The 16,814-nt window shown below is 36.9% G+C and overlaps 2 protein-coding genes across 2 annotated transcripts in view; one reads left to right on the forward strand and one right to left on the reverse strand.

The window, feature by feature from the left end:
• Nucleotides 1-5,188: 5,188 nt before the first annotated feature.
• The window catches only part of LOC140242309 (uncharacterized), an 81,166-nt gene continuing 69,540 nt past the window's right edge, over nt 5,189-16,814 (reverse strand). The window contains exon 52 of the mRNA XM_072322051.1: nt 5,189-6,008. Coding sequence (XP_072178152.1) covers nt 5,742-6,008 — 267 coding nt within the window. The 3' untranslated portion in view covers nt 5,189-5,741. The remainder of the gene's footprint in view (nt 6,009-16,814) is intronic.
• LOC140242514 (uncharacterized) lies at nt 11,335-13,062 on the forward strand. The gene has a single exon (XM_072322248.1). The coding sequence runs from the start codon at nt 11,635-11,637 to the stop codon at nt 13,060-13,062; it is 1,428 nt and encodes a 475-aa protein (XP_072178349.1). The 5' UTR covers nt 11,335-11,634.

Here is a 16,814-nt window from a genome sequence, read left to right on the forward strand (position 1 = left end):
ATTTTGTCCGATTTCTATTATCCTCAGTCTTGATAAAGGGCAGGGGCCGAAATCTTGAAAATTAAAAATCAAACTGTGAGGATTCAAGCTACGTCTATCGTCTCATCCTTTCTCTCACCTCTATATTGCTTCCATATATATATATATATATATATATATATATATATATATATATATATATATATATATATATATATGTGTGTGTGTGTGTGTGTGTATATTAACGACATGATTATCATGCAAAGTGAACGAGAGGGTGTCGTGACCTCGTATGTTTCTCGTTGTTTCATTTCCCCAATTTGTCCATATGAAATGAAAAAAAGGAAACAAATTGTGTTCTTTGTATGCCATCAGGCTATTGGGTTGGGATAATCCTTTCAGTGATGGGGCAAGAGCTGTAGTTGTTGTTGTTGTTGTTGTTTTTTTTTTAATCGACTAAAACACGACATTGATAGTTAGCGCACAACCCGGAACGAGAGTTACGTGTTGATGACCTTAATGACCTAAGGTGGCTTTCATAATCATGCCATTGCAACTAGTATCAATATTCAGAACGATACTTATTAATGTCCGATGTTTGATGAGACTTCTCTTTTAGTCTGCTCTTCTAACATATTTTACAATACATTAGAGTCACCGTGGGCGTAGTGCAGAAATGCACTTATAGACCGCCAATCTCAGCATAGCTACATTGTCTCGACGGGGTGATATTCGCTATTCCGAAGGTTTGCTTGTCCGAAAATGAAATATGGTTCGTTATTCCGAAGGTTCGGTTTTGGTTTTGTTTTGTTTTGTTTTGGTTTTTGTTTTTTGTTTTTTGCCGAAACACGCAATTCCCTTTACCCAATTGTTTATTAATCCGGAAATAAAGAGGTTCGTTTATCCGAGAATTTGTGGCATTATTCCGAAGGTTCGTTGATTAAAAAAAGAAGAAGAAGAAGAAGAGAAATGAGGTTCGTTAATCCGAAAATAAAAAGATGGTCGGCATTAACGAACCTTTGGAATTATGAACCTCTTATTTCGCTTTAGGATTAACGAACCTTCGGATTAACAACCCTTCGGAATAATGAAGTGATTAATGAGCCTATTGAATAACGAACCTTCGGAATAACGAACTGCTGCTGTCTCGACGTAGGCCTACTTCTATACTGGGGACAGATCCCAACAGAAGATCTTCTGCAGTGGACCCGCCCTAACCCCTACCACATGACTTTACCAGAATAAATCTTTGATGTATTTTACTAGTATATAACACAACAAGACGCAGAGCATTGATCCAATTGTCATTTTATTCAAGATGATATAAATTTTCTTTCACGTTTTCCAAAAACAATTGTTAGGCCTACCGGTATAACACATTACCGGTACATTGTATAACACATTGATATTTATTCTATAGGTGAATGTCACAACGCATGCAAATACGACCAAGATACAACACTTTTCATGCTATTGACATGAAAACAAAGGGTATAAACACTGCATTTTAGACGTAACTTTCGGTGTTCACTTTAAACTCATTACTTTCAAACCATGCACTGAATCCACTTATATGCCTTTAGTACACAGATAGACGTATTCCATGAACTGGGACTTTAATTTCCATTTATGTTCTCCCAAGACAATAATTGCTTAGTATTTAACTGAGATCTTTTTTTTTTTCTTTAAAAATATTGAAATAAATCAACATAAATACAAAGAGTCGGTTCCCCTCCTCTCCTCGTCAGCTTCGTTTCGTTGACGCTGATCCAGGTTAAAGGGATCGTACAGTTTTGGTTGAGACCTAATTTCAGGTTTCTAACATTTATGGGTGAGATAATGAGAAACCTCTTATAAAATATGAAAGAGCATGTAATTCCATGAGGAATTCAGCGCTTATTTGATGAAAATTGGTTTTGAAATGGCTGAGATATCCAAAACAGAGCAATTCTAATAAGTGTGGGATCCATTACGATCGCTTTGTTTTACTTTGTTTTTGGATGTTTCATTCATTCCAAACCCAATTTTCATCAAATAAACTTTGAATTCCTCTTAAAATGGTATGCTCTGTACTATTTCATAAGTGTTTTCTTGGTATCTCGCAAAAAGTTAAAAGCTCAATTCTCATCTCCACCAATACTGTACCATCCCTTCAAGGACATTCTGTGGTAGTCTTGTGTGTCAAATTAATTCTTGGTAGCTTAGTAACGGGTTAGTGCTGCAAGCAAGACGTGATCTCAGTTGTAACGGATGTTTTGTTCCTTCAACGTGATGAAAGATGTGGCGAAAGAAGAACGGTAGATTGTAAATCGTTTACGATGAACATCAAAAACCATTAAAAAACCAACGACGAAATGTCCTAGATGCTCTTATCTGCAAGCCACGTGTTTTTATCATTTTTTTCTGAAGACTCCCCATGTTCACTTAAAAAGTATAATTCATAAGTTGCAAATTGTGTTTTTGTGCTTGCGTGTGTGTGTAGGGGGTGGAGTTATTGGGAGGTAACATAAACCCGTTTCTGACAATCAGACGGCATAACAGAAAAAAAATCTGAAACATCTTTTCATCGAAAACACATCATACTTTTTTGAATTAATGATCCAACGTAGAGGACAGCGGCATTACTATCACACCCGGACTTCGTATATTTTTCATTCAAAGATGCATGCAAAGGGACCTGGAAAGATTACCGCAACTTACAGTTAGAAGAGCCTGCAATCCAAATGTATGTTGACCTCTATTTATGCCTTTTGGTCTGTACATAACCAAATCACTAGATACTTATCATCACACATCATCCTGTTACACTTGAGTTGAACAACAGACACAGTTATATGTGCCTTTTACCATGTATTGCTATGACTACCAGCACTTACAACAGCATCACATGTTCTTTTTACATGTATGTCAATGTTTCTTACAAATTTTTGATGTAGCAATAAACGGTAAAGTATATACTGTTTCTATTGTTCAGCTCAAGTGTTACAGTTCTCATGGTTGGAATATGAATAAGGGCGGTCAGGATGATTTTTAAGAGTTGGAGCTTAAAAGGGTACAGAAAAAAAAAATAATGAAAAATGTTTCAAAATATATGATGCATATTTCCATGAGGTATTTAGTGATTTGGTTATGTACAGACCAAAAGGCATCGATAGAGGTGAACATACATTAATTGAATTGCGGGGACCCTTAAAGTTTTCTAGAACATAGGTGCTCAATGGTATCACCACTTTACAACCCTGCCCAATAGTACTTCTAATTTGAATCTTCTTTCGGCACGTCATTGATCCGAGTACTGTCTTCTCATAATATTTTTTCCATCTACATTCTTCATCCTCATTTTCCTCATAAAATACAAAGACATCGATTTACACACTTAGAAGAAAGACATGATGTTTATATAAGTTACTCTTTTCTTTCATATGAGTCTATCAAAGGTGTGTTTTTAAAGCATTTTGTGAACAACACAGCCATAACAGGTCATTTGCCAATCGTTAGGGGACACTAGTTTATCAAGATGACGACATATATTTACTAGAATTCTACATTAGAACGCGAAAAACAGAAAACTTCCTCAGAATTGATTTAAAAATCAATTTTAATTCATCATATAAAATACTTTTTTAAATACTTCATAAAAGGAATTTTATAACGATTAATAATGAAAAAATGCTTGAATACCTTACCCTTCCCACCTACTAATAAAAACCCAACATAGAATAATACAAAATACAATACAAACATAGGAATACTTCGAATGTCAATCGATGTAAAAATGGCTGTTGAAGAAGGATTAGGAGAATGATGATGATGATGATGACGAAAAGGAAAAGAATGATTAAAAAAAATTAATTCGTATAAGAAGAACAACGTACACTCTTGTTATGGTAATCTTTTTATGAACTTTTTTCCTTGTTGTCATATATACCAAGCAAGCAGAGATATTTCCATAACGGTTGTTAAAAGTAATGAAATAACGGCATTTCTATTCATGTTATGAGCGGATTGAATGCACTGACAGCTAAACGAAACACATGACAACATGTAAAATCAAAGTATCTTGAGATACTATAATACTATGCAACGATAATGCATTGGATATTGCACTCACTAATAGCACTTCAAGTTCAAGCCATGAGATCTTTCGAAATAAATACGTGCTAATAAAATAGATTGCATTTGTTTGTGGAAATAAGTTCTTCTTTTGTGGGTTCCTACAATGCGCATGCGATGTAGATATTGCACAACTTGTACATAATCTATGTTAATCCTATGAGTTGAACAATACACACCAGACAAACAAGCCTGTAATTTTGCATAAATATGTATGATTGGTTAAATAAAACAATGCAGTTGGTAGTTGGTGATTAAGAACACTAAGCCTAAGGTACAAAAATTGCAATATAAACTGCCTGTACACATTAGTCTGCCAAACATTCGTTTGGTGGAAGAAATGGTTGTTGAATTTATCAGTCCAATATGCGACTTGTACACTGTTGATATTGCATTACCAGGAACGCTGTTTCTTAATCGCACCAGCATTGTATGACCAGGAGTGTGGAAAAAAGTTTGAAAAAAGCTTTCTCGTTCCCCCTTTATTTTTCATTTCTATTTTTTTTTTTTACACATTCTATCCAGTTCCTTTAAAGGATATATATTTTTCCCTCCCAGGGATAAGAATTGAAATGCTTCATCATTATGATTTTTATTGTTGATAAGACTAAACAAGTTTTCAGAATACGACACACGTCATGATTTTATATCGCATTAATGATAACACGCTTGAAAAGAAAAAGTGAGTGATACAGGGCAAAAGAATATTTCATATTCTTACCCTTTATGAAACTGTATATCATACTTACTTCTATCCTTTCTTTTTAAATTATGTAAGAAACTGCTATCTTTTGTGACTCGAAAGTCTGACGGTGGATAGTTACACGCAAAAAGAGTCTAACTGTTGACCAGATTTGTAGATACTGAATATAAAGTGTTGTGAACAACAACACGAGCCATTTGCAAAATTATTGCGCCCTCTTTGGTAGAAAGCACACCGCCCCCAAAATGTACAGTATAACCAGGCAGCATGAGCATCTTGTAAGTAAGATATCGGAGTACATATAGAAGTTTGATTTTTTTAATGCCATCAAGCAAGAAGCATGTAATGATATGAACGAGAGATGCACGCGATTTGCTTTTGTTACTTTGCGTCTTTATACTTGTGCATGATTTATAAGGTTACTGTTGGGAAAATGATATGAAAATAAGCAGCATTCACAATTCCAGACCTTCCGGCTTTCCGTAAACATTTGTGTTCTTCAATCAATATCGTACCCAACTCAAACGCTTTGAAATCAGCATATCTCATTATCATTGCACAAAATCAATTTGAATGGAATTGCGTATACTTGTCTTTATTGCACTTGCGCTGATGCATGACATCAGTAAAAATCACGTCCAGAGCTCCAACATGAGCGCGACAGTACCGTTGTTATTCACCTTGGTGGCACTCATTAAAATGGGAACATGACTTGAAAACATGGCGGGACAGAAAAAGGTCCTCCCAAAACGCCAGTTGAGTTCATAACTCAGCACTAGTAACTGGCGATATGTCTTCGGATCTGGCAAGTCCATGCAGCAGTTGACAGCACGAAGGCCTGCGTGTTTCGAATTCAATATCAGAGAATATCATCGCTGTGTAGTATATGCACAACAGTCAGATCCTCAAGAATTTAGAGTTGTTTTTTACAGGAACCCACTATCGGTCAAGGATAGATGGCCGACTTTAATCGAAGAACCAAAGTCCTCAGCTGCTGGTAATCGCGCTGTAACAGCGGCAGGCACTCCTCTTCCTCCTCCTCCTCATCGTCATCCTCGTCGTCCTCGTCGTCCTCGTCCGCAACTTCTAGACCAGTCTTGCTGAGGTTGTCGATAGCGTCCTCGTTTTCCGAGTCGATGAAACCGTTTTCGACTGGTTCGAGCTCCTCTCCTCTCATGATCAAGAAAGCACCAGTCCTATTATTTCGGATATCCTAAATAGGGGAAGAAGAATGGAAAATCAAAATCAGTTAAATGAAGGGACCGCTGAATGGAAGTGACCGTACGCACTTATTGTACATACACATTCACAGACAGACAGACAGACATACACATGCACACATACAAACACTATACATACATGTGCATATTTGAAAAGTTTTATCACAAAACAAGCTAACTTCATTCTTGTTCAGTTTAGATATATGTGATTAAAGCTGCTAAAAAACAAAGAAAATGATAAGAAAATACACGACATTTTTTGATCATAACATCTAGAATATTCCTTGTTATGCTACAAGTGAGGTATTACTGTAAAGGTTTAATTTTGCTCTAAATTTTCAAAAATGGCGCTTAGCTCATTTTGCAATAAAACTCTTCATTTATACATCAACATGATTACAACTTAACATCTAGAGATAAACATTGAAAAAAAAGGCAGACAGACGGACAGGAAAGAGTTGCGAGAGTCGAATACAATAGCTCGAGTGGACGCACTTCCCTCAGTCTCGAGGACTTCGTTTCAGTTTCAGAAAGCTTTATTTCTCCACTTGTATTAAGAAGAATTAAGTATGGCAATATCAAATATATTTATAAGTCATGAAAATATAAGCAAGAGTTATCAGGTTTGAATTTTCTTCCATTTGTCTTCCTCTAACAAATGAAATTTGTGAGATCGTTGAATTACAGATCAGCAGTTGCGATCTCACAAATTTCATTTTGTTAGAGAGAGACAAACTGAAGAAAATTCAAACCTCAACCTCTACCACCTCTATATTATTCTCTTGCAATAGTTATCAGTACAAATATATAATCATGAGAATAATACATATATTTCATGACAAATCTTTAAGTACACAGGTGGAGGAGACCGTTATCGATAAGCTTGACTTGGACAACAGACTTTGACTCCTACGAAGTTCACTTTTTCCCCTTTTTATCAGATTGATTAGGGTAAAGTTTACAAAAATAGCTAACATGTCAGATTGTGAACAGCATCATTTTTGCAACCCCTGAAGACAATACTTCATGTATACTTTTTGCATAGAAATCTTAAAGAGAAGTACATCTTTGAGAAAAGTGCATGAGATTGCTTCCAATGGGCTCACTTGGGGTGACATGAATATTAAATATGATTACATGATTCATCAAGGATGGAGTGATTTGATAAGTAGATAAATTCAAACCATTTCAATTTAATTCTTTATTCATCATCATTTCGGAAAACTATATGATAATAACAAAATACACAAAGGTGCATACCTCTTTAAAAAGTAGATAAAAAATTAAGAATGATAATTTATTGATGATGTGATTCCCACGAAAAGCAATGCCCTTCAGAGTTAGGGGACCCAGTAAACACAGATATTTACATATTGTCATAAAATACACGCGAAAGGGGGAAAATCGTTCGTCTGTGTGTATGTCAGTCTGTAAAAACGCTTGGTGAAAAAATAGTATACGATGATATAAACACGTACAAAGGGAAAGCAAAGAAAATAAGGAGAAAATTAGGAAACAAGTTTCGGAAGGGAAAATAGGGGAAGTATTAACTCAAGAATCTGAGAGATCAGACTTGAAATAAACTAAAGTGTAAGCTGTAGTGACGATAAACGTCCATTTGGGTAACAACGAAAGAGTTGATCTATGGAATTTCCATGAGAAGGAGTAAGATAATCCACTGAGTCTTGAGAAAGTTATGTCCTCTTGAAGAATATTGCTCGAAAGAAAATCAAATACCACGGTCTAGGTATTTGGAATTCCTAACTGAATGCATTCAAGCGCACTTGGCTGTATTCTTTTGAGGCATTACTGCAAAGAAAAGTGCTGAGTAAATAGTGTGACGAGAACTACTAGTATTCACCTCAGTTTCACGCAAGACTGGAGACTTATTCTCCTCTCATTCCTACACTGTATCTTAAAAAAAAGAAAACAAATACTGATACACCAATCAGATACATGCCTGTATACACAAAAGTCCATGGACATCTTCACGATATTCGCACATACCTACACTTAATACGAGTCCAAAATATACAAACACTTTTTTGTTTTCAGTGATCTTTTTATTAATTCCATTTCCTTTGAGAATATAACAATTCAACAAAAAAAATACACACATTCTACATAACATCTGTCATAAATCATGTAAATGTTCCTACAGTTATGAGACATAATCCATAATCCATAAAACAAGAATAATCATTCAATTCATTTTAAGGCAGAAGTCAAACAGAAGAAAGAAAATAGAATGTATTATCCGATCATTCCTTTTTAACTACAAAACAAACAAGAAAAATTCATATGCAATTGTAAGCAGTAGTTAGCCAAACACTAGAAAAACAGGAAATGAAATTTCTATTATATCAAAAGAATAACAACAACAACAACAACAGAAACCACCCTCATTCCCACCTTTCCACCATACCCAACCCTCAACTACTCATAACTTTAAATTTTAACCCCCCCCCAAAAAAAAAAAAAAAAAAAAAGAAACCGTCCCTCTCATATCTAAACCACCTCCCCATCCTCTACACCACATCCACCTCCTTACCCGAGACAGACACCCTCCCTCCCATCCACCTCTCATCTCATCCACCTCTCATCCACCCACCCATTCACACACCCACCCTGCACACACATCCACTTAACACACACACACACACATACACACACATCCACACCCCCCTGCACACACATTCACTCAACACAACACACAATTATTTCTGCTCGCATTCAGAACATAAATAATTATACTAATTATGCTTAGGATATATGCTGCATACACCAATACATGAATGCACATACACATATACACACAATATACATATCCACATACCTGCATATATATTTCATATACACAATACTTATCTCTGAACTCAAAAATATCTAAAGAAAAAAAAAGTCAGTGATCAAACACACACAAAAGGGGAGAAGTACGAGTGCATAAATAAACTAATCCTTGGCAAATTATTTAAACATTCCCATTTCAGCAAATGCAAACCCGGTTTATTTCTTCTAATGGCAATATCATTCTCTTCCTTTCGACATATCAGTAATGCCTTTTTTAATTCTGCCAATGTCGGTGTTATTAACTGTGACCTCGCTTAATATAACATATGTTTAACTATAAGAATAAGAGTGTTGTACAATTTGATTCTGTGAGAAGTTCCTTCTAAACCAATATGCATATCCCGCCAAGCTAAATTACATAACTCTTCTAACTGAAAGTACTCAATGAAATCATGCCATAAAGATTTAACTTTTTCACAGTTCCAAAATAAATGCGAGTAAGTTTCAGAGCTTTTTCCACAAAAGGAACATAAATTATCAGCCACAAAACCAAATTTTTGGAGCTGTTCCTTAGTATAAATCGCCCCGTGTAATAACTTATATTGAAATTCTCTTAAATCTCCAATTAGAGTTGAACTTCTGGGCCTTATAAAAATATCTCTCATACTTTTATCAGCGAAAACAAATTTTTGGTGGCCATCTCTAATTTCTAAACAGTAAGACTGCTTTAAAAGAGACACGAAATATGAATAAATCTTCCTGGATTGTATCTTTTTTAAATCTGTAATTTGTCCAAAAAACTTTAAAGGTATATTAAAATCATTGACATCTACTTCACACTAATTGCATAAAATTCCATCATATTTCACACACAAGCACAAATACACAGAAATACACACACACACACACACACATCATGATAGGACACTCTCTTTTACGGGCTGTCAGGTATTCATTCTCTTCTTGATCTTTTCACATAACAAGGTATTGTTGTTGTTGTTGTTGTTGTTGTTGTTGTTGTTGTTGTTATAAGGGCCTACATGTCATTCGAAGCCGACATCGCAGTCAACTTTGGTTACTATGGCGGTCTCCTGCATTTTGTCGTGATATTTGTATAAAGTGTCTTACACATTCGACCAATGAAGTGACGAATGAAGTGACCAATGAAGTGAAAAAAAAAATGGTATCATAATTATTGCTGTATAAACGTGTTCATTCATATCAGTTTATATATCCTCTCATTGTTATACATGTATTTGTGTTCACATTTTTCGAGAGAAAATAAAATATGATAAGCTGAGCATATAACTTTCCCTTGGGTGGCCACTATAGACAGGTTTGACCGTATTTGTGTTTTTCGAGAGAAAATAAAATTAAAATAATAGCTGGGCAAAATAATAACACATATCCCATTAGCAAACGACAAACACATAGGCCCGAATTCACGAAGGTGGTACAAATGAAACCATGGTTTAAACCATGGACAAAAACCATGGAGTGCCAAGTGTCGCATGGAATATTTCGTTACGAAATCAGTCATTTTGTCGATGAAAACTATTATTTTGTAACAAAATGACAACATTTTGTAACTAAATGAACATTTTGTCCACGAAATGATAATTTTGTTTAACAAAACGGTCATTTTGTCGACGAAATTACCAATTTCGTAACGAAATATTCCGTGCGAGACTTGGTGCTCCATGGTTTTTGTCCATGGTTTAAACCATGGTTTCATTTGTACCACCTTCGTGAATTTGGGCCTTTAGGGGCAAAACCAGACCTTTCCACTTTACCTGCTTTGCTGGTTGATCTGAACACTGTGGCAACCAAAATAACGCGACTTCTGTATCTGATTTTCAGATGTGGAAACAAATATAGATACGTGAAGACCGTAAAAAATTATATAGGCCTGTTTCATGATTGCGTTTACTACAAACTGTATGCAACAAAATTTTATGAAATATCATTGGAGAAAGAGGCTTGTATGTATTCGACACTAGAGACGGATTACAAGCGTAAGAAAATGCTTCGCTATTTTTAGCGAGGGCACTATATGCGGAAACTAGCAGCTCTGACAATGATAATACTATTAAGAGAGCGGCCTCTGTACAGAGAGCTGGCATTGTTCCGCTTGGGTAACGACGCACGGCTGGAGTTATTGTGATTCCGGGACGGTGTAGCTTTAGGAATTCAGTAACAAAGCAGGAAACTACAGGGCAATCGAATTGCGCTGAGATAGTATGAGAAGTTGCTCAGGAGAAATTGACGTCAAATGGTATGAGGAAAGGCGCGAAAGAAGATATGTTCCTCATCAACAATTGTGAACCACCGATGCAATGCTCAACTTCAAGTAGTTACTCTGCTGAAAAGTGTGCCAAGACAAGGATTAAACCAGTGCAAAGTGGAAACCGAAACCGCACCACGCCGGGTTCGTGTTGTGGATCACCAAACCTGCAGCGACAAAACATTCAACGTTCTCAATGAACACTGACGGTAATGATTTGTGCGCTCGGGCGTGTCTTTCATTTTGCCGTCATATTCCATTCGCGATTCACTATTTACATTATATACAGTCTTGCCGATTGTGTGTGATGATTATGTACGGTACACATGATATATGAGTCAGGTGTGTTGACTCTAGGACTGTGTGGAAATAGTGTTCCCCTCTAAGAGGAAGTGTCCCGCAAAATAAGCCACAAAAAGCGTCAAAAACGCTAAAGAGTGGATAGCACTGCGGTACACTGCAGGGAAGAGGACGGCGGAAAAGTGATCGCGGCCACTGCATATTCACAGCAATTTCTGTCTGCAGCACAAACCGTGGAACCAGCTATGGCAGATAGAGAAAAGCTCAGTAAGTCATTGGATTGCATTAGCAGCGAAGTCGATGCCCACTTTGAAGCTGTAAGGAATGAGATCGTTTCGGCTACCGACGACGAGATCGCCAGGACCACGGAAAAGCGACGGAAGACAATAGCGGAGATCAACGCTGAAGCTGAACGCGAGATTCAACGGATCTGCGACACAAGGGACCAGAAACGACAGCATTGCTTCTTCGAGTCTGAAGAAACATGCCGAAAGATAGAACAGACAAAAAAGGCACTGCTGAAAAAGCTCCACCACTTTGATATAAAACTTCACGCTTACATCGAAAAATTGAAGGGAAAATACCACGGATCACATGCATCCGAGGTCAATGCCAACATAGCAAAGACGGTGACGGATGTGCCCCCTGATGGGCAGACTGTACACGAAGAAAGTCAATTTATAAACAATGGTAATTTCGACGGAAATGACATCCCAGATGCAGCGATCAAGACTATCTTCGGCGTCATGCGCGGAGTGGCCTTCGAGAGAGTGGAGGGTGAGAAAGTTGGAAAGATACATGGTCATGAGGAAAGATGGGTGCTTGAGCACAAGATCAAGATGGATTCGATCAGTATCCCTGTCCTAAGAGGTACGGCTGGTGAAAATGAAGTTGTTGTCAGTGACGGAAAGACACAGTCTCTCTATGTCACCAACATTGATACAAAGGTGTCCCGTCAAGTGCTGGACGACAGGACGCACTTATTCAATTGTGCCTCACAGGACGGACGGATACATGTTTGTGGCAGGAAGAACGGACAAGTGGACGTGTACGACGAAGACTGGAAGTTCCTCCGAAAGCTGACCCTACCAACCTCTATACAGACAGGGTGTGGCGCCGGCGCCGTATGCGTTGCCATCGACAACGATGGATGTATACTGACAGCACCATACGGAGGCAACAACATCCACTTCTACCATCCCTCTGGCGTTCGCTGGCTACGGACGATTAACATAGATGCTATGATACCAATCCACGGCATACACATCCTACAATCGGGCATCGCTGTCCACTCGGCAATGTTTGGCGAGCAAGTGTGTGTTGTGGACAAGATGGGTGTCACCAAAGCGACAGAGTTTCTTGAGGAATCGGAGGACAAATGTTTGAGCGTGCTGACGGCCAGTCAAGGGACGGACACGATGTTCCACTTGTACTGTGACTCGTCACGCGGATGGTGTGTCGTGGAGGAACTACAGGACATTTCTTCAGGTAAAGTCGTGATCGAGAAAGCGTTGGAGTTTCCGGCCCCACGATTGGCCAACGGACTTATCGGAGCTGAGGGTTTCAGCGTCCTGAAGTCGGGCAAGATGGTGACGTGTGATGGAGAGCAGCTGCTTGTTTTCTCCAAGCAAAGAGGGATAGACTGCCTTACCGATATCTCTGATCTACTCTGATCTACTCTGAATAACGAGTCTATTGTGATGCTCGTAGATTATGTCCTTCATGTCACCGTGTTCTTTTTTTTTTTTCATGAAATCATAGGGGCCAAATATCCTTCCATGGAACTAGGACACATAATATTTGTCACTATGCATGCCTTAAGAACATGAATTGATACTATTCTGGTCTTTTGAAATCCAGGAGAAGAATTCTAATAGAAAAGGAGGGATTCTGGAAACTAAGGTGTTCGAGAAACATTTGTCAAATTTTAGGTTGAGCCACTGGTGGGTTCGGCCTTGTAACATAGACGTATTCTTTGATTCATTGTTATTCGTGTGGTACAATGTATATCTACCATTGTAGAATATATTAATATATATATTGTGTGCCATGTTAATCACATAAGTGTCATTTAGGTAGGTCTGCTTAATAGTTTGTTTTGCGCGAAAAGCCTGTTGTTTATGATACTGAGAGACATGTATGTATTCCTGGACAACTATTAGAAGCGATGCAATTTGTAATGGTTTGGTTCAATATGAAATTCGATATGTATGAACGTACTTGACGAAGTTCGTATCTTTCGTGATACACATTTAACGAATGAAACAATATAACAAATGTAATTTTGTAATGAGCAATAGACAAAGTTAATAGGCTCACATTTCTCTTTACGAGATAACACAATTTTGAACTGTAAAAATAGGGTTCCCTACACATTTCGAAACAGTCCTCCCATGTCGCTCATACTGAAATTTGATCCTTTTATCTAACTACAAATATGAAAGCTATAAGGTGAGAAGGAATTCTCATAAGTTCACATTTGACAAATCCAGACAACAGGCTGAACACTACACAGTCAGTTTTATGTAGCTACCCAGCGATTTCTGCGAGTTTCTGAACGCACTGACCCAACGACCCCAGTTTATCGCATGCTTTGAAGTACGAATTTTTTGAAGAATACTCGAATGGTGATGGAGTTAACTTCATACATTATGCGTACTATGTTTGCTGGTTTTGTAGAGTTAACGTGTTGTTGTTTTTTTTTTCCTTATTGTTCAGTTAGGAATGATACGGAGAATGAAGAAAAGAGTCACCTAGAAGAGAAAAAAGGCACTTTTATTTCTCAAGTACGAGACGAAAGCATGTCTCCCTTTCTATGTGTCAGCCACAGTTGCAACATTATTATTGTTATTATTATTTTACAGAGTAACCACATTTATGTCATGCTATCAGTATGATAATGCTCAAATAATGCTACATTCAAATGCCGTTTACCAAAACAAATAATCAAACAAAAAAAGCAAACAAACAAACCAAATTGAAGGGTCTTCAAAGCATTATACCCAGAGGATAATCAAGTTTATTAAGTGCAGTACAGTAGTAAAGGCAGTGATGTTTTAAGCGTATAGAAACAAATATATCAAGTCCGTTACAAATATAATGTATCATTATTACTATCATTATGTCAATATTTTATGCCCATTGAATCAACTTTTCTAGCAATTTACATTCTTATGGAACCACCTTATTGTGCCATTTTTGTTATGGTTAACTTAATCTAGCACACATCATTACTATTTCTGTATTTCTTGTATCAATGTTTTGCTTTCAGATTGAGCCATACTCGTCAAGTAGATAAACTATTTTGTAAGACGAGGTCAATAGCAACACATTTTCTCGAGCAAATATCCGTTTTAGTAAGTCGTTGTAAGTGCAAGTAACCTTTAGCATTTTTTTTTCATTATATTATACGGTTATGGCAGGTCCATCGAACCTTTTATACAGAATAGGAAGGTAGAAGTGCATTTATTTCTATATATTACTCCAAAGTGTTCATGATCAATCTAATAATTATTTAGGTTGTGTTACACGTACATTCCTTTTCACGTAGTTTTCGTAGTCACTGGTACTGGTCTACATTTTTTCTTTCTACTAGTCTAATTTGGTTGCGTTTTGAGATATTATCTGAATCTTAGCTACTTGAAGGCTGTAAGCCTGATCTCATTTTTGTTTGTATCACTGCTATATACTACGACCAGCAGAATGGGTTAATAGTAATATTGCCATTACGTTAAGGTGTAGCTGCATGATATCACAACCAAAGCGGAACCGCAAAGTATAAAGTTTGTAAGCAGCTGATGGGTTGGGGGAAGTGGACTTTAGCCTTCTCCAAATGTGTGGGGGTGTAAGGACCAAGACTGAATGGCACGATATGCGTTGAGTATATGCGAATCATATATACTCGTTGTGATGTAGATTAAAGCACAATATTTGTATAAACGTATGTTGTGATAAGGTGGGTCACAGGAACATGTACCTCGCTTATATTTATACAGCTTGTTCGAGGGTGATTGATTTAGTGCACGCGCTGTATTGTACATGGAATATCTGCATTGTTCAGCGGTATGCTCTTCGTTAAAGCTGAAAGGTCAAGGTTGAGTAATGAAAAAAAAAAGCAAGTCATATCCTCCCGTATACAGCACGCTCTTTTCAAGCACAATACAAATGTGATGCTAAATTAAGTAAGTGCATCAGATTTCCGCCAAATGTTTGTACCGTAAACAATATGTCGGTCACAGAAATTATCTCCACACTAGAAAATATATACAAAATAAATCGCTGATCGGTATTCTTTTTTGCCATGCATTATGTATTTTTTCTGTGTCCTATTTCAATTTGTCTTTATTTCGGATATTAACAGTGATGGAATTTCACGACGTTCATAGCGTGTCTCCATAACTTGCTCTTTCTCCTCAGTGGCAAAGAAACATCCTTAATTTCTTTTGTAATGATATATATATATATATATATATATATATATATATATATGTATATATATATATAATGTATGACAGCTCTCAGTAGATTGAAAATGTGTCTTTCATTCATGTGAGTAAAAACGAGATATGACTGTTGTATCTTTTACGCAAATATTTTTAGGCTGTTAACCGTGGCACACACCATCCTGAAAAAAAAAAAATAATAGCATCTTTACTGAAGACAAATAAAAGTCAGGTTATGCGAGATCAAATTGTCGTTATTGACGATCAAACAACGAAACTGAGAAATGAATCAATTAAGATTTATCCTTTCCCTGTTTTCAAGGGAGTCGATGGACTTGGCTCAAATGGTCAGGAAGAATACAATGCATGATAATGGGGTTTGACAATGCTCACGGTTTCAGTCCGGAAACAACATCTAGAAATAAACATGAATGAGTCTCATAAATGTTTGAGACTGTCCAATTATTTCTATCTATGCTTCATGCTTGTCCTTCTCAAAAACACGATATCACTTTTATTTGCGCAGAGAATAATTTAAAGACGAGTATTAATGAAACTTAAGGACAATGCGTCGGTTGAGAATGATAAGGGCGTTAAGTTGCCTCTAAACCCATAGTGTTCGGGACAACTTAACGCCCTTCTCATTCTCAACAGACGACCTGGTTTATGACAAGTTCACCAAAATATATGTGTTGATTGAGTGAATGCAGCAATATTTGTATAACACATCAGTGGAAAGTTTGAGGAAAATCAGACAATCCCTTCAAAGGTTATGGATTTTTGAAGTTTTAGTGCTGCCACTTCACTGGATAAGAAGACTAAAAATATGTGAAATTTTCTATATATTTACTTTAAATCTTTCTTCGCATGTGACGTCACAAACTGTAGTACTTATCTCATTCAACGATGGCTGCACGAAAACTTTAAAATTAATTACTTTTGAAGGAATTGTCCAATTTTTCTCAAACTTTCACCGATGTGTT

Source organism: Diadema setosum, chromosome 19, assembly GCF_964275005.1.
Source record: "Diadema setosum chromosome 19, eeDiaSeto1, whole genome shotgun sequence".
In the NCBI taxonomy this organism is placed as follows: domain Eukaryota; kingdom Metazoa; phylum Echinodermata; class Echinoidea; order Diadematoida; family Diadematidae; genus Diadema; species Diadema setosum.